General features: G+C 40.9%; 1 protein-coding gene across 1 annotated transcript in view; it reads left to right on the forward strand.

The window, feature by feature from the left end:
* The window catches only part of PARD3B (par-3 family cell polarity regulator beta), an 812,619-nt gene that overhangs the window by 516,152 nt on the left and 268,669 nt on the right, over window positions 1-27,798 (forward strand). Inside the window, exon 17 of the mRNA XM_023760488.1 lies at window positions 26,930-27,133. Coding sequence (XP_023616256.1) covers window positions 26,930-27,133 — 204 coding nt within the window. The remainder of the gene's footprint in view (window positions 1-26,929; window positions 27,134-27,798) is intronic.

Genomic DNA, 27,798 nt, shown 5'->3' on the forward strand with positions numbered 1-27,798 from the left:
CAGATAGACAACAAATAGTTTTGCATAAGACAGATGAGTTAAATAAATAAAAACGGTCCCATTTATTATATCTTAGTTTTTTTTCTAAATTTAACTTCAAAGCCTGAAGTGATTGAAAATAAAACCATTTTGAAATGCAGCCACTGAAAATTATCTGTGAACAAGTTCAGTGTTCTCTGAACAGCAACTAACACATACATTGCAGGAATTTAATGAATATTAAATTAAATTGTGTTGATTGCTTCAACGAGTTTCCTTAACCTAAATTTTTATTTTAACTGTTGCAACTCACTATTCATATATACAATCAACTGTTAATTACCAAAGGGCAAACTCTCTGAATTCCCATTGTTGTTGGAAAATCTGGCTCTCCGTTCCCGGTGTGCATTGTCTCCTAGGGGACAGCTTTCTCTCCTTCTTAAGCTTAGGGTGGACCCTCCTCCTGGCCTTCGCAAGGCAGGGCCTGAATGGAAGCATTTGTTAGTTCCCCTGCACTCTCAGGTCATCTCCTTAAAGGGCCTTCCCCTCCCATGAACTCCTCCTCCTACAGCAAAGGTAGAAGCACACAGGCAGTTATCTAAAAGAGCAGCTACTTTGGGGCCAGTCTTCTCGTTCTTGACTATGAATCAGGACGGGAAATATTGAGTACAAATATAAAATGCGGTTGCCTAAGAATGTGCACACTCCTCCTAAATCGGGAATTCCCGTTCTTGTTGGAGATGTTGCGAGTTTCCAGTGCAAACACTCCGTTTGTTCAATCAGTCATGTGTTCACTTGACAAACACCTGTTAAATCCCTGCTATGTGCTGTATATCATGCTGAGCTCACAATGTATGTAGCCACACCGTATTCTGCAGCCAAATCAAACAATGTTTGTAAATGCAGCTTGAAAAAATCATTACTCTCATATGTTACCTCTGTTGTTTTTTTTTTACTAACAAGTCCGCCAGCTCTGTGGCGAGGGTGGAAGGGAGTTAATCGTGCAGACGCATGTGAGTCTTGTGAATGGTGCCCCCGGGGTTGCATAGCATACAACCTGTGTGCACGAAGTTACTCAGGTTACTTTATTGCACGTTTGAGGATTGGTTCCTGGTTTGCGTTATCCATGTCATTAGCTTATCATCTAGATTTGGACAAACACAGAGGTTTGGGGTTTTTTTTTTGTTTTGTTTTTTTAGTAAATTTTCCTCATATGTATCTGGATCTTAGATAAATTAAAGTGTCTTTAATTTCCATAAATTTTAAAAGCTCTTAAGAGAATTCAGTACCTGTGTTCTTTATCTTCTGGATTCTTTTATAAATAGACAGCATGTCCACATGCTTGTGGGGTTAGGATATATGATAAACTCCAAACTTGGAAAATTTGCAGGAAGATTGGCCAACTGGTTTCATTCCCTGAAGCCTGAAGGAAAATACTCCATTTTTCAAGCCCCTTTAGACACTTCCACTCTAATCACTACTGAGAGAAAAAACTAGTTATCTTGTTCACCTCAGTGAGAAATTTTCACAGTATTTATTATTACACAAGTATAGGGAATATCACATTCTTTTATGAACACCTTTGTTATATTCCTTAGTTTACATAATTTACTTTTACATTAGTGAATTTTTAAATCCTCATTTCTACTTAATTTCTGCCTGAAATTATTTAGGTATCTATGTCAGTTAACCCATTACTTTTTCATTATACCTTTTATTAAATACAGTATTTGTCTTCAGTTAGCATCAAATGCAAAATTTGTCAGACAACTTTTGGGTCCTCTTTGGAAATTATTACATTACTTCACACATGATCCATAGCATTTTCTCTTCTTGGCTTTTCAACAAGTCTGTAATGTGTATCTCTTAATATTACTCTTATAATTTAACCTACTAAAAATCCAGGTTGGTGAAATTTAGAAATATAATTTTACTGAATATTATTTTAATATTTTAAAATTGATTTTCTTTGTTATCCTTTTCTTAATTTTTGTCATCCTTCATTATAGAGTTGGATGTTGTTTGGAAATGCTTTTAGTTTTGGCCTCTTCTAGATTTCTATCTGCTTATATGCCTTTTGAATACAAGTTTAAACATAAGAAAAAGAAAACACTGTAATGCTTAGGTTAGCATCCCACAGCTATATGGGGCAATTGCAGACTGTGTGAGCAGGAAGTGAATGAAGAGGTAATATTTAATCACAAGTCAACCCACGGCCCAGTGCTAGGCTTCTGTCAGTACCCTTTTGGAAAGGAAAAATCTCTTGAGTTTCACAGATTAGCAAAAACTTCCTTGTATTTACCATGCCCTGAAAATACAATTAACAGAGTGTATGGGGAGAAGAAAGATAATGAAAAGAGAAATTAGTTTCTGAAAAGCACATTCTAATGAGGCTATGAAATATAAGTTCATGTGTCTTATCTCAAAATATTTATTTAAGAGACACAGCGATAAAAACCAGGAGCCTCCTGTCTCTTTCGATTACCCAAACGAGGTCATTGTGGCTTCATAATAGTATATAAAATCTGGGCTTGTCATTCTTGTGTTTAATCCTGAATTCTGTATTTTGTTGGAAAGAGGAGCTGCAGACAAAAAGTTCAGTTAGATGTCCTTATGAAAGACAAGAACTTTAACAGGGTTTTTTGTTGTTGTTGTTGTTTTTTCATATCTATGCAATTATTCAAATACTAATGCAGATTGCTCTTGGTGGTTCTGAGAGCAGTGTTTATATTAACAGTGTTAAAAAACAATGTAACTGAGTTAACTTGAAGACCTAACTGGCTTTATTGAATGATTCCTGAATCAGGTAACATCCCATCCAGCCGGTAGAAAAGAGCTCCGAGGAGCTGTACAAAATGAATGGCTCATCTAGGCAGAAGGGGAAAGGACAGGAGAGAACCCATCACCTTATCTTAAAGCATGGAAAGGGCCTATGTGTCAGAATACCTAGTTGCCACTGACCAGAAAATTCCAGACTGACCTGTTAAGACGACATTCCTGGGGAAGGTTGAAACTGCAATTGAGTTGAGTTTTCAATCTGGGTTTGCTGATGTGGAACTTAGCACAAGTCACTCCATTTTGGACCTGTTGTTTGTTTTTCACTATGGGAAGCAGAAGCTATAATCCCAGGTGTGTTAGTGATATTGTCATTATTTAGTCTGAGAAGTCCATTAAGAGGTAGTCTTGATACAAGTCACTGAAGCTGTTGCCCTCGGAGGTGTTCCCTTCCTGGACATGTAGAATGTACACAATAAGCTGTATATATAGCATTCATTCATTGCTGACACAGGAAGTCCCAGCGGAAAGTTGAATGGGAGAGCACTCTGCAGCCTCATCCTACTTGCCATGCCTTCCTTTTGTGTGAACCAGCAGGATTTCTGGTGCCAGGAGAGCTTTGCAAAACAACCTGGAGAGAAAATGCACCTTCTGAAAAGGTAGTTAAACCTCAAAGGACTCCAGCTCCTTAGTGTTTCTACAGTAATTGTGGTATTTTCTATTTCTTATTCATCCTTGTTAGAAGAAATGGCAAAAGCTTCAGCCAAAATAGGTTTTTGGAAAGAATTTAAAAGAAGACAAGGCGGCAGAGCCAAGCATTACTGCGGAGGAGTCCAGGGAAGAGGAGGGTTAGCAGAAGGCATGGGGTGGGCCTGGGGCAGTGGGAGAGGGAGGCAGAGCTCAAGAGCACAGAATGGGCGCCATGGAACACTGGAGCGTTTCCCGGGGAAATGGTGGGATTTCACAGTGCGGCTTGTCGCAGTGATCAGCAGCAGCACAGGCACAGAAGCACAGAAATGTCTGCCTCCAGGCTCCCTAGGAAATCCCTGAGAGGAGAAGCGGTAGGATCCTGGCCTAGAGACTGGCCATCCTGGGAGGGAGACCTGGAGGGCGGTGGTTACCTGCATGGCCTTCACTGTCAGACAGCCCTGGCTTTAGACCTGGTGCCACTGCTGGCTCAGTGTGTGACCCATGGTTGTTCTGAGATGCAGCTTCTTTAGCTTTAAAACAGGAATAATAATAATAATAATATCAACCTCAAGATGAAGTGGATTTAGACAATTTATATAGAACAACTAACACGGTCTCTGGCACTTAGGACAACTTCCAAACATGTTCATTGTTATCATAGTTCATTGTTATCATATTTGCAGTGCCGGGGTACCATTAACTAAGAATCCATGCTGTAAGCAATCAATGATGGGCAATCTTTGAGACTACAGTCAGGAAGGCTTCAGTCCATCAGTCAAACAACAGATTGAGTGCCCACTCTGCCGGGCATTGATACAAAGGTGACCATGGCTTCATCCCTGCCTTCAAAAGCTGTGAGTTTAGTAAGGGAGACAGATACATACACAATGATACATAACTTGTAAGAGCAGCTATATCATGTTGTTTGGGTCACTGAAACTAGAGACAGAGAACTTGAGTTCAAATCCCAGCTCTGTCGCTGTGCAGTTTTAGATAAAGGATTTACCCTCTCTGTGCCCAAGTGTTTCCCTATTTAAGTGACCATAATAATAGCACTTGCATCCGTGGGTTGTGGTGGGAATTAAACTTGTGAATACTGTATAGGGCTTTAAAAAATACTTGGCACTAAATAAATGCTAGGTGTTATTACATGATGGTAACAGAAATTAGGAACCTGACCGCTTCTCTCTCCCTTTTTTCTTTTTTGACATAGAGGTGGTTAGGGGGGCTTCCTGGTGGAAGTGGTATCTAAGAAAATAAAGTTCAGGAAAAGCTGTCCTGAGAGGAGAGAAAAGAATCCTGGGGAGAAATGGCATGTGCAGTGACACAAAGGAGGGTGCTGGCATCTTTGAAGTACAACAATTAGTTCAAAATGGCTAGAATTTGGAATATGTGGGGAAGAGCAAAGGAAAAAGAAAGGAGGTGAGGTAGCCTGGGTGAAAGAGGCGAGATCATGAAGGGCTTTGTAAACCATCCTAAGGAGTTTGGACTTTCTCCCAAAAGCAGTGGGGAGCCCGGAGGAGTAACTTGATCACATGATCAAAAACCCTGGAAACGGATGCCCGGAAGGAGAATGTGAGTAAGTAGAGACAGCGTTGAGCTGAGGGTGAGCCTCAGAGAAGGCCCACATTTGGGGAAAAGGGGAAGAAAGGGCACCAGGAAAGGCGACTGAGAAGAGCCAGGTAGCAGCGGGCCTGCGCGCAGGAGGAGGATAGAATTTCAAGCAGAAAGGGTTAAGCCAAGTATGCAGTGCTGCAGAGAGATCAAACAAAATAAGGAGCCAGCGAAGTTTATTGGTTCTGGCAATTAGGAGGTAATTGGTGACCTTGGAGCACTGGAGCTGGAAGCCATATGGCAGGGGATGCAGAGAACAGGGAGGAAGTAGACTCCTTGGATGAGGCCTCTGGGTGCCCCCAACCTGGCATTAAAATAAGGGAAAGGAGGCCTGGCCTGTGTGGCTCAGTTAGTTGAGCGTGGCCCCATGAACCAGGAGTTCAGGGCGCGTGCCCCGTGCCCCGGTTGCTGGCTCGGTAGGGGGCTTGCTGGGGGCAGCCAATCAATGTTTCTCTCTCATTGATATTTCTATCTCTCCCTCTCCCTTTCTCTCTCGGAAATCAATAAAAACATATTTACAAGAAGGGGGAATAGAAGACCTGCAGAGCCTTTTGAATAAGAGAAACTAAAGAGGAGATTTCAATGAAAAGAAAGAATTTCTTGACTCCGAATAATGGAGAAGCAGACCGCTGACAGGCTCAGAAGGGAGAGGGTCTCTCTATTGGGCATGAGGCTTAGAAGACAGGGTGGATGCAGGCAGAGAGACCATTTGTGAGGTTGAGAAAGAAGAAACTTAGAGGGTATTTTTTAAAGTTCTGAGAAGGTGGGGAAATGTATGGAAATAGGGGCCTTGCTGTTACAGAGGGTTCTGAGCCAGCTGCTGGGGGCTGTTGGGACTTCTTGAGAATGAGCGAAACATCTGCTAGACGCCTGGAGGCTAGTCCACTTCCCGCAGTAACTTACTGAGTCTCATTGCTCTGTGAGCCTCGCATAGTTGTGAGACTGAAACATGGCATCCACGTAATTCCTTCAGAAACGTGAATTTAATTCTGAGTCAGAATTTTAAGAAGCTACTGAATTTTAGAAAACAGTGTTTGTTCTCCAATTCCCTTAGCTATGCTAACTTTCCCCCCAAATTCAACACTGCTTATCAAACGACAGCCAGAATAAGTGGTGGCGCCTCCAGTGCCCTCGCCTTCCACTTTATTCAGTGTTGGTCCCATTTCAGAACTCTCTGCTTCTTAAAATGTTCCCTTCAGGTTGCCCGAAATGTACCTTACTCTTGTTTCTGCCATTCTTCCTGCCTCTAATGTCAACTAACCCCATTGGAGGACTCGTCCTATTCATATATTTCATCTATTACCAGCTTTTCTCATTACATTCTTTCATATTTTCAGGGGTTTTTGCTTTGTTAATTATGTACATTGGCCATAATTTCCCAATGGCATTATTAAAATGTCATATTGTCCAAAGGGCAAGCTAAATGGATGCCTTTCCATTTGGAACAGAATTTCTCCCTAAATCACCGCTTTGATGTGTCTTTGAAATTTAGACCTTGGAGTTGCCTCAGTCTAGTTTCAGAGTCTTTGCCTGAAACTCTGCAAAGTTCACAGTCACTTACTTCCTGGTGTGTGGGACCCGAGAGGAGGAAGGCAGCTTTCAGTGGCTCAGCCCGGCCCATTTCAGCCAAAGGACAGCACTTCCCTGAAACGCACCACCACTTAGAGAACATTTCTCACTTTCCAAGAGAGTCAAACCGGACTGGACGAAGGGCATTCTGGGAAGTGCTCCAGTGTTTCTGACCATAAAGCTGGGTTTCTGAAATCCAAGATTACTCCCAGCAGGGACCCTAAATACAGCCTGAACCTACAAAAAAGAAGTAGCCCTGTTTTACCTGAGATGTCGATAAATTGAGATCACTTATTTTCATCCCGGAGCCATACTTTGTGCTGAACCATGAAAAGCAAAAATACATTTAAAATATTAAACCGTAAGCTATTAGAGAAGGGTAAAAGAGTCCCTTTGTGTCGGGATTTCTTCTGTCTGAAGGAGTGAATAGCAGTTGCCTTTTTCTGTCATAAATTGCTTTCACATAATACCTTTCAGAGGAAAAAGAAATGACTTTAGGACAAAATCCAGTCACTATGCCTTTTCCTATGCATGAACTTTAGAAGAGAAAAATAACATTAACAGATTATTAAACTATTTGTCACCAAAGGAAAGTAGAAAGTATTTTTGTGCCTTGGATAATTTATAGCAAGAAAAAAAAACACATCAAAAGGATAGCCTTTACTTGCCCTGCTTTCAAAATCTACTAACGTTTCTTTTTCCAGTGTAATTCACAATTGCCCTTGGTTTACAGACTTGTGATGTCGTTCATTATTGCAAAAGGTTTAATTTTCATTCTAAAACCTAGATTAAGTTTCAGAATTCAGCAGGCGAGAAAGGAACTATTGAAAAACACGCGCGCACGCGTGTGTGTGTGTGTGTGTGTGTGTGTGTGTGTGTGTGTTTCTTTTTTTCCTACGAGAAGGCTTAGGTTCTCAGAGGCTATCAAATTCCAATGTCGGTTTGTAAATAAGTATCAGCAAGTCTGTTGTCCTCCCAGGCCAGGCTGTTGGTCTCATTTGTGTGTTTGCAGTAAACTCATCTACACGAGCTTCCCTGATAAAGTTAATGCTTAGTTAATTACCCAGAGCCTTGACATGGCCTGTAATTGCCATTTGGCAAACAAACATTTGAGACGTGTCTTGGGTAGAGTTTGTTGAGACCTAGAGGAGCAAGCTCTTGATGGATGGGGGACAAACCAAATAAATACAGTATTTTACGTCCTTTTAATTCAGGGCCAAGTGGATTTGGATGAAGTGTTTATTTAGTTTGCTGGCTGTTTCAAGATGCTGCGGTGTATTGATTCCTTTTATTACTAGCAGCCGTTTAACCTAACCTCTTCCAGATCCAGTATTTTAAAAGCCATAAATTTTAACTTCACTTATGAGCAAAGGCTGAAATGCTGTGAAAGCCTTTTTATTAGTTGAGCTGCACCATTCTCTATGCTCTCGTGTCACCCATGGCAACAATATTTAGGGCTTCTTAAATTAGAGTGGCTGCTCAGCTGCTGGGGAGGGGCAAAGACAGCTATAAAATGAAGTCATAAACATCTACAGGGTGTGGGGGTCCAGGATGCGACAGCAGCAGGTGCAGGGAAGAAGGAACTGGCCTAAAGAGATGAGGATTCGGGTTGATCGTGTTAAGTAAACATTTACTTGAGCATCTCACGTACTGAACACTGTTTGGAAACAAGGAACAGAAGACTCAGTAACCAAAGACTGGGGCGGAGCCAGAGACCAACTAGGGAGACTTTCCTGGTCTTTTTTTTTCTAGTTTTTATTTATTGATGAGAGTGAGGGAGAGGGAGAGAGAGAGAAACGTCAATTTGTTGCTCCACTTATTTATGCATTCGTTGGTTGACGCCTGTATGTGGCCTGACCAGGAATCGAACCTACCACCTTGGTGTATCTGGTTTTCATTCCAACCAGCTGAGCAGCTACCTGGCCAGGGCTTCCCTGGATTTTGTGTCCCAAGATCCCAGGCACCACACTGATCTCTGGAACTAGTATAAATCAAGAAATCTACTTTTTTCCCCTTGGATTTGAAAATATATGCTCTCTATCATAGATCAGTTTGAAAAAGATCAAGGAGAGACTCCTGAGTGGCAGGGTTTAGCTGTTCCTCTGAGGACAGGGAACTATTTTGTATGTAAAACATAACCATTTCATGTGGAAATAGCCCAATAATTAACCTCTTTGCTAGGTTGTAGACACTTTAAAGGACCTAATTTTCCATGAAAAGAAGAGAAAGAGATATACATGTTTACTCCTGAAGGGCTTCAGTAGGTGAGAATGCCTTGTGTTGGGGGGTTAAAGACAGAAAGAAACCAATTCTACTTGTGTGGCTTCCTGGTTTTAATGTATGCACATCGTTAGCTTTGGTCTGCTTTGTAGAACATTTCCCATCAGTTTTCTAATTATCAAAGATGTTTGTTTAAACAAATTTTCTTTTCTCAACCCCTAGACCTCTTTTTATTTGATCATGCAGCAAAACTCTAATACAGCATTAGTGAGGTTATATAAGCAAAGAATTATCATTTCACCAAAGGGAAAAAATCTAAGCTACAGACAGAAAAACTCATATTGAAATAATTTAAATTAAAAGGACTGCAACAAAATATTGAACGAGAAGATGCCTCCATCTTAATTTATATTTCTTTGCAGAGGAATTTAATCCAAAATGATGTATTTAGACTTAGTTTGTATGTATCTTTACTGATCTCTCTTTTTTTCTTGATGATAATATACTTAAAAATCTTTGCGCTACCTATGACCAAAGATTTTTGTCCTAGAATTTTAAGGAGCCAGGTATTTTTAATAATTCAAGTGAACCTTACAAGATAACCTTTAATATTTGTCTCCATTTTGGATAGTTCAGTAACTTAAATAAGAAAAACAAAATATATTTAAATTTCTTGCTGTTAAAATTAAATTGCACCCTGGCTAGGTGTCTCAGTTGATTGGAGCATCATCCTGTACACTAAAGGTTGTAGGTTCAATCCCCAGTCGGGGTGTATACTCAAGGCTATTTCTTTTTCACACTGATGTTTCTCTCTCTCCTCCTCTCTCTCTTCCTCTCTCTCTAAAAATCAATGAAAACATATCCCCTGGTGAGGATTAAAGAAAAGTTAAGTTGCTTCCCCAAATCAAACTTTCTTAATAATTTGAAAACAAATTAGGGTTAAAACAACATCAGAATTTTGCCACCTTTCAGTTTAACAAATTAACTTTGGGTGTAAATACACAATGTAATATACAGATGATATAGAATTGTACATTTGAAACCCATATAATTTTTTAACCAATGTCTCCCCAATAAATTTAATTAATTTTGTAATTGGATTAGGTGTCCCACTGCCTGAATCATTGTTAGAATCATTGTTAGGTCTTCATATGAAACCAAAGCCTTCAGAGGGTGTGAATCTTTACTGTGGCCAAAGGCTCTGTCTTAGCATTTTAAGGAACCAGTTATTCTATTCAGCTCCCAGAATTCAATTCAGTAAACAGCAGCAAAATGTATACAATGTTTTCTTTTTCTACAACCTCATTTGAATCAAGGTGGCCCTAAGCGCTTTCATTCCCCAAAATATCATCTGATCGCTATGCTATATCATACCCCTTATTAATAACCACACATCCAACTTTTCAAAAAAAGTAATTGTAGTACAAGATACATAGCACACAATTTACCATCTTAACTGTCTCCGAGTGTGCAGTGTTAAGTACACTTATGGTGCATCTGACTTTTAACATATAAGATATCCTACTAAGAGCCCCTCTCCCCTGCCTGTACAGCCAGAGCAGCCCTGGATTTGGTGATCTGGGGCGGAAGGTCCCCCCATACCCACCAAAGGGAAAGCAGTTTTTACCTTGGGGAAGTTACTCAGATTTCTAGAAAAACTTTCAGTCGGGCTGGCTGTCATGGTGTGAATTAAAAGGTTATGTCAGAGGTTAAACTATGCAATTAAATCAAGAAAGCAGATTATTCTAGTAGCTGACATTAACTTTTGAAAAGAGCCAGAATTAGCTGTACTTACTCACCTATAAACTGCACAGAGCGAACATGGGGGCGGGGGGGGGGGGTTCTTCCACCGAGTACTTCCCCTTGAAAGAAAATTGTTCTGTCTCACACCTCTAATTTCTCATCTTAATTCTGTTACTTCAAGAGCCTCATTATCCTTTTCCAGATTTGCACAGGGTGACGGATGCATTGTGACGGGTTGTTTTTGTTTTTCTGCTGTAAAAATTATTCCCTCCCTCCCTAAATAATTATCTGCAAATTAACCTCTTCTTTTACTGGAATAGTTGTAGGGATAGAATGGAGGAAATAGCAATGTGTAACTGAGACTCTTTAGACAGGAGATAAATTCTTCGAGGCCATGAGAGTATCATTTATTAAATGACTGCCACAGTCCACTAAATGGGCCCCTTTTGACCCGAAAGAGTTAATGCTGCATTGAAAGTGTCTGGGTTGTCCCCAGCTTTGCTCCCTTGGAAGGCACTGACCCATTAATGGAAGTAATAATAATAATAGAAAACAATCCCACTTTGCCTCCATTACCCTGAAACTGTTAATGGAATCCTAATGTTTTTTATTCTTTAAGTGTAACTGAAAACTGACATTCTGCTCAGCTAAAATTTCAAATGTACTATTTTTTTTTCATTTCCATTTTTATATCCCATGCAGAATGCTGAGTAAGGAACAAGGCAAAGGCTTATAATTGGTCTTTTAAATCATCATAAACATTTATTTTTCCCCCCATGGCTATAGCTAGTGCCAATAACTCAGTCACGAGATGATGGGAAAACTACTTAATGATGCATCACAAGCGCCTTCCTAAATTCTTACCCAGAACAAGGCAGGGAAAATAAAATATGACACTTGGCTCAGAAGTTGATGTTAAAGTAAGAACAAAAGTAGCTCTTTTTTTTCTTTTTGTGTGTGGGAGTAGTAGCAGTGAACCAAATTGTCTTGTTTTTTCTTTTTGGGTAAACACTTTTCAGAAAAGCTGTATGATTTTGTGTTTGTGAGTTATAATTAATTATTAAAAGTAGAATAGGGCTCTGCAGTGTTTGGGGCAGAGCTGGGCCCCTGCTCGGGGAGGCTGATTCTATGAAGGTGAATAATGACCCCCGGGCCTGTCCAGCCCCTGTCAAAGAGTGAGTTCTAAATAAAGCTTGGCTAGTGTTGTGATTGCTGCTGAACCAAAACATTCGTCCCGATTCCGGGTCCTTAAATCACACACACAGGGCAAACCAGTCCCCTCCTACATGGTGCAGTCAGAATCCCTGCCTTGTTTATTGGCCTCAGAAATGAACTAATGCATTCGATCAACTGTCGGGCACAGGGTCCCAGACCTCAGAGGCCTCATTTGGCAGAGGGGTCAGTCATCCACCCGTCACCTGGCTGGTAGCGTCCTCTTCACTCTTTTTCCATTCTCTCTGTTCACCCTCATCTCTGCACACCCCAGCCCCACCTGACTACCCTGTAGTAGACGAATCGCCGGGCCTGCCACCCCTCCGCCAGCCTCCGCTCTACTCTCTCGCCCCCTCTGTCTCACAGTCTGTCATTGCTGCCCATTTTTCCAGGATCCGTTTCAGTCCACAGTCTTTCTTCCCTGACTCTCACCGCTCTCTCCATGTCTTGCTATATCTCCGCTTGGTTGGGGTGCTTTCCAGTTAAACATTTTGACTTTCTATATAGCTTGCTCGTTGCTTAGGAGGATACCCTTCTGTGTCTTCCTTTGATTACTTGAGTCCTGCATCTGTGACAGCTGTGGAGGAAAACAGCTTTTTATTACTAATAGCAGCATATGGCATGTACATGTAGGATGATGCAGCTTTACAATGTGCCTGTATATGTGCAATGTCATCTGATCACAACAAAAACCTGTGAGATTGGCATTCTATTACTTAGACACGTTACTTACCCTATCTGTGCCTCAATTTCCTCAAATATAAAACAGGAATAACAATAGTATGTACCTCATACAATTAAATGAGTTAATGTACATAAATTGTTTTCACCACCATCATCATTATCTTCATTAATATTATATTTTTCATTATTTCACTCTTACTGAAGAAGAAACTAAATTCCAAGTCCACACCAAAGGTGCCTCCTCCATCGGATTTCACTGTTAACCACCTTAGATGGCTTTCAGTCCATCATGTCCTTAGTTCATGTATGGCTAAGTTCTTAAATCGTAGTTTGCTTAGATATTCTATAAAACAGAAGCTGGGAATGAAAGTATCTATACAACACGGGCCCTCCTCCACAAACAGATACCTCCTCCCTGTGAGGCAGCTCTGTCACCTCCCAAATGATAGCAGCCTAGAGAGTACAGTGGGGAGATCAGGCCCTTAATAGCAACGTCAGGTTTACTCTTCTATTGTTACAATCTAGAACAACATGTTTGATTAGTGCAATTGTAGGTAGGTTGTTTGAACCCTTGGTCAATCATAGCAAGAACTGATTTTATTCCTCTTCTGAAAGCCCTTTTAAAAGCACATAGCAATTTGTAGTACGTCTATAGTTATTGGTAATAATCTGAGGAATGGCCCTCTCTTCACAGAGGAGTCAGGGGCCAAATTGAGCTGATCAATTGAATACAATTCTTCTCAATGGTGGGAAATTTGTCTCTCATAAAACCCACCCAGGAATAGACTAGAACGTGCCTGCCTATAGGCTGGCAGCAGTCACCCTTCTCACAGCTGTGCTGGGCTCCTTTTTGCCAACTAGACATCACAGCCCAGGAACAGTCTTCCCTGCTCCTCAAATGTCTGTCTGACTTAACTTGCAACATCGGGTGAATTATTACATGGAAGAGAGATTGGAGAATAGGGTGTAAGTTCAGACTCTTTAGGTTATAATCCAAAGGAACCAACTTTGAACTGGCTTTTGCAAACTAAAAAGTTTAGAAGAGCATCTACATAAAGACCTGGCTAGATCTAGGGTCTCAGTGTCAACAGTATTTTTTCTCTCTTTCTCAGTTCTAGTTCCTCTTTTTCAACTTCATTCTGATGAAAAAGCAAGATAGCGACCAGAAGCTCCAGGCTTATCATCCCAGTAACTCCAGTACCAAAGACGATTTCTTTTTCCTGGTCATTCTGCCAGGATTAGTTCTAATTGCCCCTATATGAGTCAGCAGCCCATCCCTGAACGAACCAGGAGGACGAAATACACTGACTAGTCATGGCTGGGTCATCCCTTCTGGGTAAGAGTGAGGGAGACATAGCAATGCAGACAAAACTAGGATGCTCATTCCAGATAGAATAGTGGATACTGGGTAGAATAAAAAGAACAGATGTCAATACCAGGGGCAGAGCAAAGGGGCAGATCAGGATGACTGAAGAGATGTGGTTCTCTTCTTGTTTCTCTCTGAGCGTCCCTGAGACGGAGTGAAGCAGTGTTTCCGTGTACCCTGATGTTTCATTACAATCCAGCAAGAGTTTCAGTGTGAGAAAGATTGATCATAGACTTTCCCGAGGGGGAATTACTAATGGGAAGACCACCTTCTGTGACCTTGTTCCCCGCTGGCAAGGGCTCCACTGGCTGAGTTATAGGGAAACTCCAGCGCGTTGTCAGATCTCACAACAACATTAAGTGGGACTTCCTTTTCATATTTGCCACCTCATTTATTTTGTATGTCCCCATGTTATTAGTTTTACTGCCCATTAATCATTATATATTACAAAACGTAGGAAAGTGTGCTTAAGAGGAGATAGTGCAGGGACTGGCCGAGGCAGTCACAGCTTTGCGGTGACAGGAGAGAGTTTGGGCGTGGCGGGCAGGGCCCCTGTCGCACCCACTCACAGAGGCACCCCTGTAATCACCTTCTGCCTCACGTGTGGATGCGAACATGTCTTCTGCCTTTCCCACCAGCTCAGAGAAGGATATGAGGAAAGCAGCTCTTTCTCTGTGAGGGCAGGTGACCAGCCACCGAAACATGTTTTTACAGAAATTGCTTCACAAAAGCCTGAAGTCAAATGATAAAAAGGAAGAAAGGAAAAAAATGTGTTTTTTAGCAGTGAGTTCCATTGCTGTATAAGAGAGGAGTCTCCTGCTCTATTATATTTCTTCCCTGTTATCGTTTCTCACAGTATCAGTACTATCAAGCCATTCCTCTGATGAAATCTTTTAAAGGCTTCCAGTTGCATCTGCTCTGAGTCTCTCCTTTGCCAGATTTGGAGGCCCTCATGTCTCCCTTTATCCTCTAGACCAGTGGTTCTCAACCTTCCTAATGCTGCGACCCTTTAATACAGTTCCTCATGTTGTGGTGGCCCCCAACCATAAGATTATTTTCGTTGCTACTTCATAACTGTAATTTTGCTACTGTTATGAATCATAATGTAAATATCTGATATGCAGGATATATTTTCATTGTTACAAATTGAACATAATTAAAGCATACTGATTAATCACAAAAACAATATGTAATTATATATGTGTTTTCTGATGGTCTTAGGCGACCCCTGTGAAAGGGTCGTTCGACCGCCAAAGGGGTCGCGACCCACAGGTTGAGAACCGCTGCTCTAGACCAAGGGCCATTTGGATATTTATAACATCATTTACAGGCCATACACAATTTTCAACTTAAAAATCAGCCTGCTATATTTGGTCAAACATTTAATTAACTCATCCCTAATGCCTTGGCAGGGCCAGAGCAAATGATTTCACGGGCCTTATGCAGCCCGTGGGCTGGGCACTCCCACCCCTGCTCTAAACCCACACTTACTTCCCACCAATCTCCAGTTCTGTCATTTTCCCTATGGTCACTCCATCCATCCTTTGTTTCTACCACCCACTAAGTGTGTCGTGCACTTCCCTGTTTGTGAGTGACTGCCCACCTCCTACTTTTCCTACCTATGGTCAGTCCATCTTCAAAGCTGAGTCCTGCTTCATTCATGAAGCCTCATGACTCAGGATCACAGTGCTTTCTTTTCTCTGAATTCCACGGGTCCAAACTACTCCAGCCATGAACTGCTCCGTTACTCACAGACATGCCTATTGGCCAATGACCCCGAAAGTCTAGGACCATGTCTGGTGTGTCATTGTGTTGATGGTGTCATGCGTCAGTCTGAGGGAGAGGAGTCACTTGGCTGTGAAAGAAACGAACCTGCTCTTTATTTGCTGTCCAGACAAGGTTATTTTTATCAAGTGATCTTAACACTGGGTTTCTTTATGGAAAATGTCTCTGGAACAAATTAGCCTTTTGGGTTATTGAAAGAAGTGAAGGATAGCAAAGATAATTTGAGAAGTGGTGAAGTGTTCTACAAAACCAAAGAAAAAGTGGAAGTTTTGAATAAAGAGTCAACATTCAAAGCTAGTGGTGACTCGGCCCACAATGTATAGATTGGAAACAAATCCTCCTGGCACTCTCTTTGTTTTAGAGAATATTTGTAATGAATATAGACATTGCTCATAAAAGAAGACACATGGTACAAACCAGTTATTTAATGAATATAAGCGGTGTTCCAGGTACCACGTATAAGCTCTATATCAGGTAATCTTCTAACTACCCTGTCAGGGAGGTGCTATTATTATTTTTTAAATATTTTTATTGACTTCAGAGAGGAAGAGAGAGGGAGAGGGAGAGAGAAACATCAATGATGAGAGAGAATCATTGATCGGCTCCCTCTTGTATGCTTTCTACTGGGGATCGAGCCCGCAACGCAGCCATGTGCCCTTGACCGGAATTGAACCAGGATCCTTCAGTCCACAGGCCAATACTCTATCCACTGAGCCAAACCAGCTAGGGCGAGGTGCTATTATTATCAGTCTTACAGATGAGGAAACTGAGGCACAAAGAGGTAGGAGCCTCACCTAAGTTAACACAGTTAGTTCAGGGATGGGCCTGGGTCATGGGCCCAAACAGTTTGATGCCAGGCCCTATGCATCAGGACAAAGTCATAGGTATTGCTTTAAATATGAAATTATTAGTGAAGAGGCAGTTAATTATTGGAATGAGAGATAACATGGTGCCCATTGGAAATATAACTCCAGAGAAAGATAGGAGTCCTACATCTCTATTTTCTAAAATGTTGGGATCTTACTACCCTCAGGTGATATTTCACAAATGTTAGGGGACATCTCCACATTCTCTGGTGTTATCACTTCATGTGTGTTCATCTTTACTTCACATATGGATTATAACCTTCTGGAGGAAACTAGATGCCTTATCTTTTTATTTCTGAGGCATCAAAGAAAGTGGGAGGAACTTTAGCTCAAAGATTGTTCAGACCAGGAAAACCTCATGTCTGAGTAGCATTGCCAAGTCAATAGGCCAACATTGTTTTGTTGGCAAATTCCAGGCACTTAAAAGAGGAATTAGAAGAGAGTAGAGTCCAGTGATTGTGCTGAGTTTACATAAGATACAGTACTAAAGCACCACCTCTCAGGAACGGTTTTCAAGTCACCGGGGAAAGGGAAATCACAAAACACAATTGGAAATCTCCTAAATGCATCTTAAAGTAGATGATACAAAACTATTTCCAGCAGATAGCTGTATCTTCAGTCAAGCATCAGACCAGCTGATTGGCTTCTGACTAAGGGTGGGGGCATATGAAAGATTTAAATGTTGAACACAAGGGTCACACTCCCTGTGATAAGATGATAATGGCATGAGCATAAGCAGAGACCATTACTCACACCTATAAGAATAGCTACGATCAAAAAGACAAGAGGTAATTAGCGCATGTAGGATGTGAAGAAAAGGGAACCTCTACGCAGTTGGTGGGAATATAAATTGGTACAACCACTATGGAAAAATTTAAAACTAGAACTATCATGTGATCCAGCAATTCCACTTATGGCTGTATATCCAAAGGAAATGAAATCACTATTTTGAAAAGATATCTGTACTCCCATGTTTGCTGCAGCATTATTCACAATTGCCAAGACATGGAAACAACCCAAGTGTCCATTGGTGGATGAATGTGTAAAGAAAAGGTCACACACACACACACACACACACACACACACACACACACACTAGAATGTTAGTTGAAAATCCCACCATTTGGGACAACCTGGATGCACCTTATGAACATTATGCTAAGTGAAATATATCAGACCAAGAGAGACAATTACTGTATGATCTTGCTTATATGTAGAATCCAAAGAAGCCTGACTCATCGAAAAAAAGAATAGAAGGGTGTTTGCCAGGAGCTGAGAAAGGTGGGAAACAGGGAAATATAGGTCAGTTATAAGATGAATAAGTTCTTCTGTACAGCATGGTGACTATAGTATATACTTGAAAGTTCCTAAGAGAGTAGATCTTAAATGTTCTCACCACACACATACACACATACACACACACACACACACACACACACACACACACACACACGCGCGCGCGAGGTAATGGAGGTGATAACTAACCTTATTGAGGTAATGATTTCACAATATAAACATGTATCAAATCATCATGTTGTACACCTTAAACTTACACAGTATTATGTGTCCATTATATCTCAATGATAAATAATAAAACGTATCCCAGGGATTTAAACAAAAAAAAGCAGAGACTCACAGAAATCAGTCCATTTCTCCCAACTCCTGCTCTCTCCTTGACTCATATTCACTTTAGAACACACTGTCATTGAGTGAGATGGTGAGTGAAATTGCTCTCCTTACTTAACTTATTTTATCCTGCCCCTCCTCCCTCCTTCTCCTCCTCTGTAGCTCTCTGGGGACATGAATGTACAAGCAAATTTAGGAAAGATCAACTGTGTGTGGTGTGGTCTCATTTTGAACAGGAAAGAACATTGTAAATTAGAAAGCAGCAAGAGAATGCGAGTTACTAATTACACTTGTCTTTTGTTCCTCTTAGGACCAAGCACAATTCTGAGCAACAAAAAATACCCAGGAAACAGTGGTAGCTGACTTGATTTTGGCTTGACATTCATTAAATTGAAATCTTGCTTAATGTGTATCTACAAAGAGATTGTTATTTATGTTAACACAAAACTGAAAAACCTCACTTTCTCAGTAATTGAGAATGTGAAGTTGTTTTTAGTACAGTCCCCTCTAAAAAGAGAATAAAATAATAAAGCAAAATGTATAAAAATAATGTTTGATCCTAAAAAATACATCAGTTTACACATTGTATAAAAATATCTTCCTGTGGATACCATCCAAGAAATCAGTTTGACCTTTTAGTTATGCTAATGGTTTTTAAAGCAAGTTATTAGACTTCTTTATATTATACTTTGTTTTGAGAGTACTATAACAAATGACCCGCACAACACATAAACCATTCAACAATCAAAAGCAGAAGAAAAATGTGTTGTCAAAGCAAGTCATACAAAGAGTAAATGGTAAAAAAGAAAAGGGGGTGGGTATCCCTGAAACAGTTTGTGTTCAGAGTGAAAAGCCTGTTACCATGATATACAAGGAGGAGCTGGAAGATAAATAAAGGTGTTCTTGGCAGTGGGAAAAGATAAGATGACTGAAAGTGCATATAAGGAGGTGGAAATGACAGGAAAGGTTGATATTACAAAGAGAAGTTGAGGGAAAGGAATGACTATTATAAAAAGAAAGGCCATAGCGTAGAGAAGATGAATGAATAGTTATAGGCAGGGTAGAAATTACTAAATCCTTGAAAGTGGCCCAAAAGAACCTAAGCGCTGTATTAACAAAGAACAGGATGCTCTGTGTGGGCTTGGAGGAAGTGAAGCAATTGTGGGTGTGTTTCTCCAGGTAAAACTTTATTCGCTCTCACAGCATTGGAGAAAGGGGGCATCCGAGTGCTATAATGACCCTTTACTTTCACCTTCATTTACTCCTACAACAAATATTTATTTAGCACTTCTCTGTGCTGCGGATACAAAGATCAGCAAGACTAAGGACATGGTAGGTGGCATTTATCCATCCTCTTATCCGATTTCACAGGTAGAAAAGCTTGCCACTAAGTCGGTTTGTTTGACTCTCAAAATGAATCCTTTTTTCCCCTGGTAAATAATAAAAGTGCCAGGGTTTTTTGTTATCTTTTGTTTTCTTTAAGTAGCCGTATTTTCCTCCAGAGACTGATGCTATTTCTCTAATTTTTAAATTCATTATGGTCTTCAATGCCAATTTTGGGTGGTTTTTAAATGTATATGTTTGTTTTTAATCCAGTGGGCGTTTTCCTGATAAGGCAGGTAAAGGAAAACCAAAAGATTAAAACAAACCAGTCTATTGGATTGAATTTGCCTGAGTTCTTCAGTTACCTTAACAGAATCCACCCAGATATGTGGCTATATATTTTTTTAAATAATTTACCTGTGAAGTTGAGACATTTTGTTATCCACAAAATAAAAGAAGACAGAAAAGTGTCATAAGAATATTTTCAGTGTGATAAATTCACTGTTATTTTTGTTGAACATAATTTGAGTCCAGGAAAGAAATCAAAATATGGCATAAGATTTTGACTTTCAGTATCTAAAAGAAGGAATCTTTAGTAATGAAAATTAAAGTGTATAGCAACTCTTGGCAAAGATTTAAAGACCTTTGGAGGGCCATGACCATACACACAATCGAAGCATTAGTTGTATTTGTTCACCTAATCTTCTCATATTTTCTCTAGATATTTTCACTTTAAAATAGATAATGTTTGAAGGCAGAGGAGGGATTATGCAAATATATGAATCTTAATGAGAAGTTGATTATTGAACATTTTGACGTGAATTTCAGGAAATGATGAAAGACCCTCGAATTTATTAAGGCTTAAGAGAAAAAGCTCTGCTCCCAGAGAACTTAGAAATTGCCAGTAAAAGAACTGAGACCCAAATGACAGCAGATAATGTATAAGCCAGATTACTTTATGCCCTGTGGTAATGACTAGGAAATGGGGCACTGTGATAAGCTTGGAATGATGATCAATATTTGGAATACTGAGATAGGCAAGAAAGTAATTAGTCCCATTATGGACACAGTTAGCACAGATAACACAATTTGGGAAATTATACATTTGAATATTATGGGGAATTTTTTTCGAGGCTAATGGATTTGCAATGATATCTATTAAAGCACATAAGACATTTTGCCTCTAGGGAAACTACTAAAAAAATCAAATATACAAAATTTTCAGTAAGTGTAATCTAAAATAAAAAGACAAAGTGGGATATGTTAATGAATAAAATGGTGCTGTGACTTCCTACTTGGAATTTATAATAATTTTTCATTCAAAGAGTTTTAAGGCTATTAATTTCACATCACAACTCCCCATGAAGCAAGTAAAGCATTTCTATTGTATTTGCCCAAGTTCATTGCTCATAATACAGAAAGGCCAAATTGATAATGAAAGCAAGCTATCTTGATGAATTCCTGGCCTTTTCAGGTTTCATGCTGCGACCCCTGGTTAGCATTGCAATCATTTTGGTCCCCAATTTACGCCTGGGCACAATTCCTTTATTTTCAAGGGAGGGGCTCTAACTTAATTAATTTCCACTAAGTGCCTTGAGGACCATTGATGTTATTGAAATGAGCAGATTAATACGTTATTTATTGTTAATTTATCATAAATATTTGTTAATTATTAAGCTGTAGCTGGGAGAAAAACTTGCCATGTATTTGAAAGTGAATACCTTCCCCAAAACAATTTCCTATGTTTTAATAAGAATGTATTGGAAGCAATTTCATCAATAATGGAAGATCCAATTACTGGTCTTCTGGATTAAGGCATTCTTTTAATGTGAGACTTTAATGCTGGAATGGGAAGTTCAAACATTGCCAATGAAACCTCTGACTAATTAAATGATTATAGCCTAAAGGGGAGGGCAACCAAGGCTCCATCATTAATCTTCCCACGAATAGCCTCTATATGTGACAAATAGATGGAAACGTGTAAGGAGTTATTTGGGGGGAAAAATCAGGTTCAACTTTTAAATTAAAAAGTAAAGGAAGTATATCTGTTTGAAGCCCTTTTCAGCTTTTGCAGAAGGAATGGTAATATTTAAGAATGCAGTGGTAGCCCAGCTGGTGTGGCTCAGTGGTTGAGCATTGACCTATGAACCAGGAGGCCATAATTCAATTCCCAGTCAGGGCACATGCCCAGGTTGTGGGATAAATCCCCAGTGGGAGGCGTGCAGGAAGCAGCTGATCAGTGATTCTCTCTCATCTCTCCCTCTCCCTTCCTCTCTGAAATCAATAAAATAAATATATTTAAAAAAAGAATGCAATGGTGGATTGAAGCAAATGAACTGTGCTGGGCCTTCACTTACCCACATATTTAGAGGTAACAGTCATAATAATTATCATCAATATTTTATGAGCATACACTATGTGACAGGCACTGTTGTATCCTTGTCTTATCCTCATTTTACAGATCACAAAACTGAGGCTTAGAGAGTCAGTAACTCAAGAAATAAGTAGCAGAGTGGGGCGTGTTGGGATTTTCCACAGCCTCTCCTTGTAATCACTCTCTGTGAACCACTACTCTCTGGACTGTTTTATTCTCTATTATCTTATTCACAAACCTTGTAAGCAACCAGCAGCAGTTCCAGCCCGAGTGCAGGGGCAGGAATCTACGTCTGAGTCAAAGAAATTGAGGTTCACACCCAAACAGACGTCCAGGAAGGACTTTCTGTTTCACCGGGGAAGTGGGCCTTCGTATCTAGAAGGCTGGTGCAGTGGTTTCTCAGTCTTTTAAGAATCTGTTTTGTAGTGACCCCTCTCCACCTACACAGGAGCTCTGAACTCCCCTCTCCTCACATTTTTAATACCCACGGGAGAACCGGAGGCACGGCTCCTTTAAATCTTTAATCTTGGTGTGTGTGTCCATTCTCTCCTAACACTATTTTCCTAGATGGCATGGAGTAGTGGATGTGTCTGAGGGTGGGTGGGGCCAGGAGACATGACCCTGAAATTCCCCTTTACATAAGGAAGTCTTCTGGGACCAAGTCAAGGCAGTCCCCTTCATTTGAGAATAGAAGAATGTTCGAAAGTGTTATAACATCTTTTTAAAAAATGATTACAGCCTGGCCAGTGTGCTCAGTGGTTGAGCATCCATCCATGAACCAGGAGATTACGGTTCAATACTCAATCAGAGTATATGCTCGGGTTGTGGGCTTAATCCCCAGTAGGAGGCATGCAAGAGGCAGCCGATTGATGATTCTTTCATTGTTGATGTTTCTATCTCCCTCTCCCTCTCCTTTCCTCTCTCAAAATCAATTTTTAAAAAAGATTACAATCATATTTCTTTAGGAGGCCTTTATTTTAAGGGAATATTTGGCACATGGAACTTACAGTATATTTTTATTATGCCGCCTATTTTTGACACGGAAGATCCCTCTTTTCACACCTTGATAACTGTTGCATCATTTATTTTGAGAAGTGTGTGTATGTCAGGTTCATATTTCTGATGGTGAGATAAGTTTATCCGGATCTCAGAGAACATGGTCACTGGGCATGGAAATCATAGGTTACAAAATGAAGCCTTCTTACTAAGCGTTGGAAGATATATTCCTTGGCCTGTGCACCTAGCCTACACTGGCCTGAAAGTCACTGAACAGTCGTACTCAGATCAGTTCTGTAGATGCTCAAAGTGGGACAAGTAAACACTCAAATTTGGACAAAGTCCACCCCATGACTGATAACACGGGGTATTCATAGATCACTCTCTCAGATAATTGCTTAATCTCAGCCACAGCCAATATCATATCAGCTACAGATGAAAACGTGAGGAGTGATCATATTTTAGGATGACTTCAGTGGGATAGAATGACTGAGATTTTTTATTTTGACTAATTATTTACTTTATACTATCCCTTCAAAGAGACCTTTTCTTTTAGTGGGAGCCTAGAAAAAAATATGTGGGTGAATAATTAGGCTAAAAATAGATGGTGAATCTTCTCATTCTAAAAGCTATGGAATTCCCAATGCAATGTGAATCTCAGCTGGAATTGGTGAGGTCAGGAGTACAAAAGATGGATTGAATGTAACATTTTGTTGTACATCATGAAATCTGTATGTGGTAGGGTACTTTTTCCCAAAGGTTCTGTTACAATTGAGTGCTGATGCCCATCAATTGACATAATAATCCCTCCTGCAACCAGTAACCTTGACCTCTCCTTAGAAGCCTTCTGACACATAAAGGAAATGTGAGCTCTGGTCAAGGTCCATATCAGATTCCCCTTTCAGTTGGAGATTCAGTTCCATCAAGTCAATGAACTTGTAAATCCTCATAGAAGCCTTCCTGAATTTGGATTCTCCTCTTTACCATCAGTCTCTCTTCCACTGCTACATCCTGTTTACTCCCTGGGAATAAATAGAAACACTTGTTTCAAGCCTTAAAACCCCTGAGTCCACATTACAACCTAGGACTCAACCACCCTTTTTGCCTTTAGTTTTACTATGTACTGCATCCAAGAGTGCCACATTGTCATTGGGACCAACATCAGTTGATGCTTCTAATTTGTGATGTCTATCTATACCAAGTGAATCTTATATACTAGAAGCCCGGTGCACGACATTCATGCACTGTGGGGGAAAGGGTCCCTCAGCCCGGCCTGCGCCATTGCGCGGGCAGTCAGACAGGGGTCCTTAGTGCTGCTGCGGAGGCGGGAGAGGCTTCTGCCACCGCCACTGTGCTTACCAGCCATGAGCCCGGCTTCTGGCTGAGTGGCGCTCTCAGCACTGACCACCAGGGGGCAGCTCCTGCATTGAGCGTCTGCCCCTTGGTGGTCAGTGCGCATCGTAACGACCAGTCATTCTGCCATTTGGCCAATTTGCATATTAGCCTTTTATTATATAGGATTTGTATAACCCATGGGCACAGACAATAGTGTGGTAGGCTTGGTTGGGGGGGTGGGGAGAGAGTAGGGAAGAAGGAGGGGGTCAATGGGGAAATAAAAGGGGACATCTGTAATACTTTCAACAATAAGTATACATTTTTAAAAAACAAAGTGAATTCATTGCTGGCTCTATTAATCCTACAAAGTCCATGAATCCTTAATGTTCAGTGTTCTTCGAATGAGCAGCAATGTATTTGTTCCTTCTCAAATATAACTTCTTGCTAAGCTTCAGATGAGCTCCTTTTAGATAACATGCCTTCTATCTTGGATGATTTATTCACTTTCATGTTCCCTGGGATTTATTGCTAGAGGTTGATGTGAATACTTACAGTTTGGGTTCCAATATAATCTCCTGGATGGCAATTAATAAATAAAAGATGGCTACTATTGTCAACAGAAGGATGAGGCTTTCTCAGACACTTTCATCTCCGTGTTTTCACCAAACTTCATATCAAACATCCCTAGGGCTTGATGGTATAAAATATTTTCTGTAAACTCCAAAGCTTTTACTGTTGCTTCAATACCCCAAGCCTCCATGTTGCTTTTTTGTTTTCTTGTCAGAAATGACCTTACTCGATTTCTGTTTATTCAACTTACCTTCCTTCCTGTGAATATAAGAAACATCTCCCTTTTTGGATTTAGTAGGAATGTATTCTCAATAATTATGACTTGCAAGTAGTACCTGAAATATGTCCCTGAAATCTATTGGGATTTTGTTTTTTGCTTAGTCTCATCTCTGTTGCATTTATTGGAGATGCATTATCACTCCATGAAATGCGGTGTTTATTGTCATCATGTGTATTATTCAAAGTGCAAAATTGCCTCTTGAAAGTTAATGATGAAACTGTAAAAATATATCCAATTTTTGCAGTTTGCCTGCTTGACTAAGCTCGAGGGTAATCTAAACTAATGCTCTTCTTTTAGAGACGAGGAATCTGGAGGCCACTTGAAGTAGCTTGACCATAATCAGGAAGAAAGCAGAGGCCAAATGACATTAGGCAGCGTGATGCAGAAAGGGTGGAGTTAGGCTGCCGCAGGACAGTGCCCAGTTCTGACACTTAAGTGTATCACTTTGGGCCAAGTATTTCACTGCTCTGTGCCTCAGTTTCCTCATCTGTAATGGGACTGACAGTAGTGCAGTAGCACAACTATTAGGCTTATAGTAAGGTAATACAGGTAAAGCGCTTAGAACAGGACTAAGCATCCTTAGCTGTCAGCATTCTTGTAATTATTTTGACTATTTTTAATATATTCAGAACTTATGAAAGGTGTGTGTTGTTTTTTAATGTTATGTGTGTTTATGTAGGCATTTCATCTTTGTATAGGCATTACTTCTTTTGTGTTCTTTGCATTATTTAGTGCTGTGTTAAGCAATTAGTATTAAAGGTGGGCGCAGTAGAAGAGCAAAGATACTGATCGTAGTTCAGTGAGCCTTATTGTGTGCTAGGCACTGAAGTGTAGGTACTTTATGTACACACCCCTGGACATGCACACCATCTATATCTACTGAAAACCTGCAAAGGAGTTTATTTCTAGTAATGCCAGTGTAGCCTCGTCATCTTAATCTCCTTCATAACTGGAGAGGATCGTGAGCCCTGGCCCTGGTGGCAAAGAGCCCTGGTAGGATTCCTTCCATCTTCAAAGTGAGCCTGTGCTGCTGGTATTTGTGTAGCCTCCCCCTATTGTGGACAACGGGGAGCCCGGCTGTGGGAGGGAATGAGGGAAAGGAGGCAGATACAGGGCAAGACAAACAGTACAAATGAAAAATAGTGTATATCAGAACACAAATTATTAAAACCTATTTAGGCATTGCTTATTTCTTTTTGGAATATTATATTATATAAAAAAGCTGCCCCTTTGTAAATACCCAAATAGAAATAATTTGTAACAATAAGCATTCACAGAGAAAAGTTATTTTCCTGCTCGCTTTGCTTTATTTATCTAGAGACTAAATAAATTGTATTCACCATGCACTAATAGCCACCAGAGTAAGGCAAAGTATTTAATCACAAAAATTGCAATCGCTTTAGTGTTCTTTGATTTCTGTGTGTAGGGTACTTAATAATTATAAAAGCAGTGATGGAAGTAATAAAAGCTACAGGGTATGGGGGTGCTCGAGATGGGTACTGGAGAACAGCATCCTTTACGCTGGGTGCTCTGTGTAGGTATATGTGAAAGTGTGTGTGTGTGCATAGGCACACACAGTCATATACACACTCTCACACATGGAATCTCTGCAGACCGCTGTAACCTTTCAAGTGTATATGTATGTGTGCGTGTGCCTATGCACATATATACACATACATGTTTATTTCTATATATGATACCATCTTAAATCTTTCCACAACTTTATACAAAAGGAAACTAAGGCTCAATGAAGTCAAGCCACTTGCTCACAATCACAGCAAGAGGCAAAGCCGGGGTTGATCCCCAGCTGCCGCCCGCTTAGCACCCCTTTTGTAAGATGCCCAGAGACAGCAGACCTTGCCAGGTCACCACCCTGCTCGTAGGAAAGAGGTGACCGTTGACCGTTGGCCTTTCTCTTCCAGAATCTCCCAGCAAGGACTTCGGCCCCACTCTGGGACTGAAAAAGTCCAGCTCCCTGGAGAGCCTGCAGACGGCGGTGGCCGAGGTGCGCAAGAACGAGCTGCCGTTCCACCGGCCCCGGCCGCACATGGTCCGCGGCCGCGGCTGCAACGAGAGCTTCCGCGCGGCCATTGACAAGTCCTACGACGGCCCCGAGGACCTGGACGGTAGGGCCAATGCCTCCTGCGAGGGCTCCTTCATCCCGTCATTACCCACGATTCGCGGGCGAGAGTGTGTGCTTAACTGCGGAGGAAACTGACTTAAGGATCCCAATTATAGTTTCGATATTAAAAGTAATTCATTTCCCTGATGTGTTTTGCCCTTTGGCTTAACGAACATGAGATTGCATAAGGCAGCGTGCAATTTATTCTACTGCGCAGACGCGAAAGAAATGTTCACTGTCACTTTCCTGCGAGGACCAACTGTCATTCCCCCTGAAGGCGGGAGCGCTCCGTCTGCGTTTCTTGACATTCTTATTGGAGCCATTAGAAGCAGCATCAACCCCCACCCCCACCCCCAACGACTGCATTAATGGGGTGGAAGCAGTCGGGTTATCTTGCGCTCAAAAGCCTCTCCTGGGAATAACTCCCCCTGCTTGTGGCCCAGCAGGTGCGCTTTCTGAGCTGATCAAGGTGAACAAGCTGGCCCTCAGAGAGAGGCGTGCTTTCCCATATGCATCAAGCCTTACCTACTCATCTCCCACTCCCTGCACCAAACCAGATGTAGGTGTTGTCTCTTCAAAGGGTACAAGTGGCCCCTGGGAGGGTAGGCCTGCAGAGCGCTTTTATTCATTCTTCTGCATTTTAACTGTTCTTAGGACGCTAACACGGAG

This window comes from Myotis lucifugus, unplaced genomic scaffold (assembly GCF_000147115.1).
Source record: "Myotis lucifugus unplaced genomic scaffold, Myoluc2.0 scaffold_3, whole genome shotgun sequence".
NCBI lineage: Eukaryota > Metazoa > Chordata > Mammalia > Chiroptera > Vespertilionidae > Myotis > Myotis lucifugus.